General features: G+C 33.3%; 1 protein-coding gene across 1 annotated transcript; it reads left to right on the top strand.

Moving 5' to 3' along the window:
- The first annotated feature begins 1,326 nt into the window (after window positions 1–1,326).
- On the top strand, window positions 1,327–3,273 carry LOC132747516 (neuronal acetylcholine receptor subunit alpha-3-like). Its single transcript, XM_060736915.1, has 2 exons — window positions 1,327–1,485; window positions 2,197–3,273. The coding sequence occupies exons 1-2, from the start codon at window positions 1,327–1,329 to the stop codon at window positions 3,271–3,273; spliced, it is 1,236 nt and encodes a 411-aa protein (XP_060592898.1).
- Window positions 3,274–10,553: the final 7,280 nt, after the last annotated feature.

Raw genomic sequence — 10,553 nt, 5'->3', positions numbered from 1 at the left:
GGTGGAAATTAGGTGTTAACTGTACAAAGACAAATGTTTTGATTTTTAAAAAATGGGGTAGACTAAGACAGAATTTGAATTTTTATTATAAAGGTCAGTCAATTGAAATAGTTAAAAACGTTTACATATCTAGGCATTGTTTTTTTCTGAAGGCGGATCTTTTAATATGACTTTTGAAACACTTTCTAGACAAGCATTGAAGGCGTTTTATAAACTTGAAATAGAGCTGATAAGATTTCCTTGTATGTCAGTTAAACATAAACTGGATTTATTTGATAAACTTATTTTACCAACTCTTTACTATGGATCACAAATATGGGGTTTACTTGATAGTCATGTATTAGAAAATATACATTTAAAGTATTGTAGGAAGTTGTTTAAAGACAAATTCAAAATAATTTTATCTATGGTGAACTTGGAAGGACATCTTTAAAAACAATGAGAGCTATTAATGTTATAAAATACTAGTTAAAAGTTGTTCAGTCAAGTAGTACAGAATATGTCAAAGTTGTATGTCAAACTGGTGAAATAAATTCTATATAATGTACATGTTTGTAGTTTATTTTTGTTATTGTAAATACTTTTAAGCTGATCTGTTGTATCAAAACAGAATACTATTGAGATGAGAATTTATAGCAAGCAAACTGAATTCATTAAATTTAATACTTCTTCCTTCTTTTCACTTTCAAATATTATGTTTGTATGATTTGAAGGACAGGAAGCGAGAAACAAAGCATAATTAAATAAAATAATTGACGATTTAGTAATTGCATTTCAGACCAAGCCATCAAGAGAGGCCCCCTTAAGTGACACATTGGATTAAGCTTTGATTTTGTATCACAAAAGCACTTCAACTATTAGTCAGCCATTTTTTGTTATTTAGTTCTATCAAGTAAAACTGGGTAAAATTGGCAAAGTATTACCAATGCAAATAAACCTTTATTATTGGTTTTTAAAACAATAAAAGAATCGAGTGGTAAAAAGAGGGGTTATTGATTTTTTCAGCATTGACAATGCTCTTTGACAGCATCTTTTCAAGAGGAATATGAAAAATACGTTTAAATGTTAACATTTTTATTGTGAATTAATGGTCCTTTATTTGCCATGACCTACAAAACAAATGCTTATTTCTGAACTTATGGCTTTATATCAATAAAAACTATTAATACTGTTAAATGTGTTAGACATTTTATAGGCGAGGAAACTAAAAGAGAATTGATAAAAATATAAGGTTTTATCAAGTCAATTTCAGCGACTGTCTTTGAAAATCATAAACCATAAAAAAATAAACAAATTTAACATACTCGAAAACATTATAATATAGAAATGTTAGGAATTTATTCAGCTCTGATAGTACTTGAAGTATTCAGTGCATGTCATGGACAGACATATCTAGACGAAGTAAAGCTGCTGGAATACTTGTTTAAGGATGGAAGGTATGATAAATCAGTCAGACCAGTTGCCAACCGTTCTTCAGCAATTCGGGTAAGAGAAAATACATGAATCGTTTCTTTTTTTCAAACAAATTGACACATTCCGTAGATAAATGTGAAGTATTAGATAAAAGTATAATATTTTTATACGTTCTTTTCTCGGTTAATGCAATGTAATGTTGATCACTCTAGTTATTATCAATCAGGTATCAATGATGTAACGTGTCACAGTGTGCCTGCATGTAATAGCAATATAAAATAAACGTTTTAACTAGTCTATTCAAATTTATTAAATATTTGGCTAAAATACTTTTATTGCAGACATTTATTCTGATTAAATATTGAAATCACCTTAAGCCGGTGCAAGTGTGCGTGGCCGGTTACTTTCCAGTAACGTCCATAAACAAGCTCAACATGTTCAATTTTGTCGTTTTGGGGCTTTCTTCAGGGCTTTCATTTTCTCTAATGTGTCTTATTTGAATAGGATACACAAACACAAACCATTTTTGAGAAGCTTCATTCCCGAGAACTGGTTTATTTGGTATTTCCTTAAACAAATGCCAGTTTTTTATAATGACACTATGTATTTATACTGTGGTTATACAACTGCAATTATGTGGCGCACGTATCTCTAGGTTAACATTATTTAGAAGAGCAGACACACTTATTTGAGCCAGTTACGGATTTGGAATTTATACGAAACAGGAATTCATTTTTGTTTTCTAAATATTTGTTTACTTGTGTTGATCAATATTTTTTTCAGGTTGATATAAGTCATGAGATTCGAGCTATATCACAAGTCGATGTTTCTGATGGGACATTCTGTACCTTTTCTAATCTAGAGACATCCTGGTTAGACGAGCAATTAACATGGGACCCCGCTGAGTATGGCGGTATTTATGCTATTTCTCTACCAGAAGGGAAATACTGGAGCCCGGAGCTGGAGAAGCAATTCCCAGGTGCTTGTGGTGGTGTTACAGCGTACGAAAATTTCAAGATTGAAAATGCCACCTTGACATACGATGGGAAAGTTTTAGTTTACGTTTACAAACTATTTGGATCTCTTTGCAAGGTTGATCTGACATATTATCCATTCGACGAACATGTCTGTATTCACCAGTTTTACTCCACTAAGTATAATCAAAACGAACTTTCAATCAATTTGTTGCACGATAAAATAATTGGCGGGACCTACCTAGAAAATCAAGAATGGAAAGTGACACAAACTGTCTCACATGTGGTGAATATTTCAATTCAACGCCTGTCGGTTACATTTGCTTCGAATTATATAACCATCGAGCGAAGACCGGGCTTTATAATGATAAACAAGTTCGCACCGGCATGTCTTTTGTCTGCCTTGCATAGTTCTTTGCCGCTTATTCCTCCAAACAATGAAAGGTTATCCTTTGCTATTACAAATTATCTTGCCTTGATGTTTCTGACCGTCTCTTTTGTTTCCGACATGCCTAGAAATTCTGTAAACACAACAATGCTCTCGTATTGTTTACTTGGCTTAAGTATCGCCGCTGCAATCGGTGTCCTTTGGAGTGTTTTTGTCGTTCGTTTGGCTAATGCAACCAATAGAACCCGGAAAATGCCGAAATGGTTACGTAATCGGATTAGAAAAAAATCAAGAGAAATGACCCCGCTGTCTGCGGATGGGGAAGAAGAGAAAAAGGTCAAAGAAATGACAAAGGAAATAGAACATGAAAATGGCTGGTATGAGGCAGCGATGTATCTTGACAAAGTGTATTTTATAACATCACTGTGTATCATAATTGTTTTATTGACAGCAGTCTGGTTCATGTACACTTTTTCAAAAGACCAGAAAGACGAATGATTTGTTACAGTGACAGCTTTAACTCACATTGGACGAACGTAGATTATAGTATTGTTTTTTTGTTTGTTTTTGTGCAGGATTCCTATTTTGCTTTATTTGCGATCGTATAGACGCTAAATTTTAAAACATGAACATTTTGCGCCAATAAACTTAAAAAGAGCTTCAGTGCTGTCAAAAAGCCTATAAACTATTGAAAGCGGTATGGGACCTTTCCGCCGTTACAATATAATTGAATATAAATTTCTAATGACGGAAATCCGCCGTTAGAAATACCCGCGCCGCCGTAAGCAGCCACACTGCCGTAATACCTGTCCGGTCGAAAGATTCCGCCGTCATAATGAAACTCAAATTAATTTTTTTTTCTGAAAGAAATCCGCCGGTAAAATATCAGCCCAGACGTATAAAATACCTCCCCCCCCATCCCCCTTAAACTGTCCGCTCCTCCGTTTGACTGTCAAAGCCCTAACTCCAGCATTAACTCAACTCAAATGTAATATCTTCTGACGGAAATATCGACGAAGTCCGTCTGAACCAATGCAACCGTCTTAATTTTCCGGTATTTGAGCTACCGTCGTAACAATTTCGGTTTTCCGCCGTTACGCCCAAACTAAAATAGAGAAAAAAAGATTCCATCAAGAAAGCCCAATACGACAAAATTGACAATGTTGAAGGTTCTATTTAATTGAAACTGTTATGGACGATACTGGAAATTGCGGTCCGCGCCCCTTAGCACCGGCTTTAGTAGTAGTCAACATTTAAAGACGAAAATGGTGAAATTTTGAATTTAGAACATCCGCAGATATGTACATACGGCGGTTATCATGGAACATTCAATGTGACACGTACAGTACAGCCATTCAATGAAAAGCGGCGTATGGTACCAAAGTTAAAGAATGCACGTGTCCTTAATACAACAATGGGCGGAACTAAACAAAATGGATTTTTGAAAGGGGGTCTGAGGTTATGTGCTTACATAGCACAGATAAGACGTCAAAAGGCAAATTTAATAAGCAAGCAACATATCCCAATGGTGATTATACAGTAAACTATGCAATCAAATTTACCTAGCCGAATCAATGCTGCTGTGCCGGAAATCAGTTCTGTTCTAGTAGGTATACTGACAGGTTTTTACACTGCAAAACAGTTCGGCCGGATTTGTTACTAAAATACATGTACATGTATATAAAAAAATGCGCTGAAGTGAAGGTTAGCTTCATCAAAGAGCGTGATTTGTAAAATGTTTTCATTGGTCAATGCAAATGTTACTCCACCTCTTCCAAAAGTGCAGTACAACAACAGCCACATACAGAAGAAGCATAACGAGATAATGGAATTATAAAATGTTACAATTGTTTTATTTGACAAAACTATATTTGTCCAATCATCAGATTTACGTTTTTCTACCTGGGCTATATCATGTACAGACTCAATCAAACCGAGTCTGCAATTCTCTTTTAATTTTGTTGTAATTAATGCTTCTAAGGGATCACTTTGTTTCCAGATTTTTAAACTGTTAAATTCGTGTGTAAAAGGCACAACACTGCATTTTGTACACCGGTCTGTCGATATTTGAGAGACCGGTGTGTATCGACTACACTGTGGTTGGTCGACTGTCACATAAACGTAAATATTCACAAACCAATAATTTTTCTTTCCTGCGTGTTACAGACATTTACACAGAATCAGTGATGCATTGATATGCGTTCTATGACTTGGCAATTCATTTGAAATATATATAATCTCCAATTTGGTGATAAAAGGCTTTTCAGTTTGCAAACCTGTACGTTCGGACTAAAATTAATGGTCACGTGATGAGTCTCGGTATGACTTAAAAGCGAAATCGGCAGCATCGGAGTATACCAATATTTCATAAATTTAAGAGCAAATTGTGAGTTTTGTTTATTAAATCTTGTTGCCAATAGCTCCGGTGGCATAGTGGTTAAGGTGTCTTCCTATCAACCAAGATATCATGGGTTCGAGCCCTACTCGGGTCACTACCATTTTTAATACTTTTTAATAGCTTCATACATTTTTTGTTCGTTATACTCAAGGTATATAAACGATAGGTTTGAGTGTTTAGAAAAAACAACAGTCATTTGTCCGTTTACTTCGTTGCCAAAAAAACAATTTCCGTTGCGTATTTCAGTCATACCCTATGAATTGTTGGTAACTTCTGTACATGAATAGGAAAACCAACTTTCATTTTTGCATCAAATGCTCATATATAAAATGCATTGTCTAGCGTAATATTAATTAATATTTTGTTAAAGGGTTGGTTAAAATTTGAACTATTGTTATCTTAATAATTATATTGTGATTTGTGTAGAAATTTGTTTACATTCATTTAGGACTCCAAATTGCCCGTCAAATCTCAGTGGAACTCCTTATTATCCCCCGCCGAAAAATTTCGGCGGAGGATATAGAAATAGTCTCCGTCCGTCTGACCTTCCGTCCTTCCGTCCGTCCGTCCGTCCTTCCGTCCGACATTTTTGTCCGGAGCATATCTCTAAAAGTATTTGAGGTATCAACTTGAAACTTCAAAGGTGGATAGACCTCATTGAGGAGGAGTGCAGTGCACAAGAATGATAACTCTACCTTGCATGATTTTTGAGTTATTGCCCTTTGTTATTTTTCAAAATTGATTTTTGTCCAGAGCATAACTCCAAAAGCTTATGAGATATTAACATGAAACTTCATAGGTGCATAGATCTCACTCAGGAGGTGTGCAGTGCACAAGAATGATAACTCTACCTTTCATAATTTTTGAGTTATTGCCCTTTGTTATTTTTCATACCTAATTTTTCACCTGAGTGGAGCATAACTCAAAAAGTGTTTGAGATATCAACATGAAATGTCATAGGCGGATAGATCTTATTGAGGAGGAATGTTGTGTGCAAGAATGATAACTCTTCCCTATACAATTTTTGAGTTATTGCCCTTTGTTTTTTTATGTTATTTTGTCCAGAGCTTATCTCAAAAAGTATTTGAGGTATCAACTTGAAACTTCAAAGGTGGATGGATCTCATTGAGGAGGAGTGCAGTGCTTAAGAATGATAACTCTACCCTGCATTATTTTTGAGTTATTGCCCTTTTGTTATTTTTCAAAATTAATTTTTGTCCAGAGCATTACTCAAAAAGCCTTTGAGATATCAAAATGAAACTTCATAGGTGCATAGATCTCACTCAGGAGGTGTGCACTGCACAAGAATGATAACTCTACCTTTTATAATTTTTGAGTTATTGCCCTTTGTTCTTTTTCATACTTAATTTTTCAATTCAATTTTTTTCTCAAAAAGTATTTGAGGTATCAACTTGAAACTTCATAGGTGGATAGATTTTACTGAGGAGGGATGCAGCACACAAGAATGGTAACCTACCCTGCATTATTTTTCAGTAATTGCCCTTTGTTATTTTCAGCCAACAGTATTCACATAGGTTTCAAATCTGTAATCATTATAGCCATCAGTTTTCATTACCAAAAGACCTCTTAAAATGGAATTATTCCGCTCTACTACATATACATTTTTCCAATGAGCAAACACATTCGGCGGGGGATGGCCATGTTGACATGGCTCTTGTGATATTAAACTTTAATATGTTAGTATAGGTTTGATGCTATAAAATAGTACATTTCCATACCAAGTTTGTTTGTAAATTTGTAGACAAACATTTAGATTTCACGTACTCTGCCACTTAGTTAATGTGTACAATTAACACATTAATGATTATAATTGACCATTATATATGCAAAATTATTGTGTTAAATATATGCCCTATAATTTCTTAATTCAGGATAAATAAATACTACAAACAAGATTTCACAGAAGAATATAACAAACAAACCAGATAAGACTAATGTTTCCTCTATCTCTGCATGACTAATCTCATCATGGGGCATTCTGGTATACTGACCAGACTGTTCCATGTGATTATTCAGGGAGTTTGGGCATTATACATTTCAAAAAATCAGTTTAGGACATGGAAACTTTGATTACCTTTCAAAAACTTATTTTGATTTTCAAATGCTAAATTTATTCATCATTTGTTATGTTTATCCATTCAATAAATGTAAAAATAAAATGATGGATGTTTTGAATTTTGTGGATAATCTCTGTTCCACATTATGATGGACCTGTTCGAAAAATTTGAAAAAAAAAAATGATGATTTGGGTCAGATGCTTATTGAAATAGTGCTAACCATAAAGGATCTAATTGGTATTTAAGTAATTTTGGAGATATCATATTATTTTTGAATGTTGTGTACATATTTTGGAATTTTCAAAGAAAAAAATATTTAGGGAATTGTATGGTTGTTGTCATTAAACTAAGAATAACCTGAGACAGGAAGATATAAAACGAATCATAGTAAAAAGTTTCAGGTAAATAACTTTTACATACATTTATGCAAGAAATATGGTTATTTTATTAACAATCAAAATATATTGTGGCAGCAAGCAAAACATGTTTCAATAAAATAAGGTTGATACAATTATTATTCAAACTACATGCTGTGAATAATTATTTGATAATTTAGTCTAGATTTACTACAATAAATATTTGTTTGTAAAGTCATGATCGATAAATTGTGGCCAGAGCTTATGTATTATGACAGCTAAATTTATGTAAGATCTCAGATGTTAAATTATAATACACATACAATTTAGATTATGAGAATATAATTGCAGATGGGACCTTTGCAGACGTTGGTAACTCTGTTACAAATTCTTGTTTTCTTGGAAACTATCAAATTCTAAGATGGTTAGTTCAGATATGTAAAATATACCTTTTCAGACTCCACGGTAGGGAAATATTGCTGATACTTTAAACTCGAGGTTGGCAAATTTTCACAGTCTGCAAAGGTCCCATCTGCAATTATATTCTCATAATCTAAATTGTATGTGTATTATAATTTAACATCTGAGATCTTACATAAATTTAGCTGTCATAATACATAAGCTCTGGCCACAATTTATCGATCATGACTTTACAAACAAATATTTATTGTAGTAAATCTAGACTAAATTATCAAATAATTATTCACAGCATGTAGTTTGAATAATAATTGTATCAACCTTATTTTATTGAAACATGTTTTGCTTGCTGCCACAATATATTTTGATTGTTAATAAAATAACCATATTTCTTGCATAAATGTATGTAAAAGTTATTTACCTGAAACTTTTTACTATGATTCGTTTTATATCTTCCTGTCTCAGGTTATTCTTAGTTTAATGACAACAACCATACAATTCCCTAAATATTTTTTTCTTTGAAAATTCCAAAATATGTACACAACATTCAAAAATAATATGATATCTCCAAAATTACTTAAATACCAATTAGATCCTTTATGGTTAGCACTATTTCAATAAGCATCTGACCCAAATCATCATATTTTTTTTCAAATTTTTCGAACAGGTCCATCATAATGTGGAACAGAGATTATCCACAAAATTCAAAACATCCATCATTTTATTTTTACATTTATTGAATGGATAAACATAACAAATGATGAATAAATTTAGCATTTGAAAATCAAAATAAGTTTTTGAAAGGTAATCAAAGTTTCCATGTCCTAAACTGATTTTTTGAAATGTATAATGCCCAAACTCCCTGAATAATCACATGGAACAGTCTGGTCAGTATACCAGAATGCCCCATGATGAGATTAGTCATGCAGAGATAGAGGAAACATTAGTCTTATCTGGTTTGTTTGTTATATTCTTCTGTGAAATCTTGTTTGTAGTATTTATTTATCCTGAATTAAGAAATTATAGGGCATATATTTAACACAATAATTTTGCATATATAATGGTCAATTATAATCATTAATGTGTTAATTGTACACATTAACTAAGTGGCAGAGTAACGTGAAATCTAAATGTATGTCTACAAATTTACAAACAAACTTGGTATGGAAATGTACTATTTTATAGCATCAAACCTATACTAACATATTAAAGTTTAATATCACAAGAGCCATGTCAACATGGCCATCCCCCGCCGAATGTGTTTGCTCATTGGAAAAATGTATATGTAGTAGAGCGGAATAATTCCATTTTAAGAGGTCTTTTGGTAATGAAAACTGATGGCTATAATGATTACAGATTTGAAACCTATGTGAATACTGTTGGCTGAAAATAACAAAGGGCAATTACTGAAAAATAATGCAGGGTAGGTTACCATTCTTGTGTGCTGCATCCCTCCTCAGTAAAATCTATCCACCTATGAAGTTTCAAGTTGATACCTCAAATACTTTTTGAGAAAAAAATTGAATTGAAAAATTAAGTATGAAAAAGAACAAAGGGCAATAACTCAAAAATTATAAAAGGTAGAGTTATCATTCTTGTGCAGTGCACACCTCCTGAGTGAGATCTATGCACCTATGAAGTTTCATTTTGATATCTCAAAGGCTTTTGAGTAATGCTCTGGACAAAAATTAATTTTGAAAAATAACAAAGGGCAATAACTCAAAAATAATGCAGGGTAGAGTTATCATTCTTAAGCACTGCACTCCTCCTCAATGAGATCCATCCACCTTTGAAGTTTCAAGTTGATACCTCAAATACTTTTTGAGATAAGCTCTGGACAAAATAACATAAAAAAACAAAGGGCAATAACTCAAAAATTGTATAGGAAGAGTTATCATTCTTGCACACAACATTCCTCCTCAATAAGATCTATCCGCCTATGACATTTCATGTTGATATCTCAAACACTTTTTGAGTTATGCTCCACTCAGGTGAAAAATTAGGTATGAAAAATAACAAAGGGCAATAACTCAAAAATTATGAAAGGTAGAGTTATCATTCTTGTGCACTGCACACCTCCTGAGTGAGATCTATGCACCTATGAAGTTTCATGTTAATATCTCATAAGCTTTTGGAGTTATGCTCTGGACAAAAATCAATTTTGAAAAATAACAAAGGGCAATAACTCAAAAATCATGCAAGGTAGAGTTATCATTCTTGTGCACTGCACTCCTCCTCAATGAGGTCTATCCACCTTTGAAGTTTCAAGTTGATACCTCAAATACTTTTAGAGATATGCTCCGGACAAAAATGTCGGACGGAAGGACGGACGGACGGACGGAAGGACGGAAGGTCAGACGGACGGAGACTATTTCTATATCCTCCGCCGAAATTTTTCGGCGGGGGATAATAAGGAGTTCCACTGAGATTTTGACGGGCAATTTGGAGTCCTAAATGAATGTAAACAAATTTCTACACAAATCACAATATAATTATTAAGATAACAATAGTTCAAATTTTAACCAACCC

The sequence above is a fragment of the Ruditapes philippinarum genome, unplaced genomic scaffold (genome assembly GCF_026571515.1).
Source record: "Ruditapes philippinarum isolate M1 unplaced genomic scaffold, ASM2657151v2 ctg646_1_1_1_1, whole genome shotgun sequence".
NCBI classification, from domain to species: domain Eukaryota; kingdom Metazoa; phylum Mollusca; class Bivalvia; order Venerida; family Veneridae; genus Ruditapes; species Ruditapes philippinarum.
The sequence above is the reverse complement of the archived record's forward strand: the minus strand, read 5'-3'. Positions and strand labels throughout refer to the sequence as shown.

Bases quoted from the DNA above. Each gene is read 5' to 3' on its own strand.
- LOC132747516 (XM_060736915.1), top strand. From the start codon at position 1,327: ATGTTAGGAATTTATTCAGCTCTGATAGTACTTGAAGTATTCAGTGCA. The intron at 1,486-2,196 runs GTAAGAGAAAAT...TATTTTTTTCAG, and splicing joins ACCGTTCTTCAGCAATTCGG to GTTGATATAAGTCATGAGAT.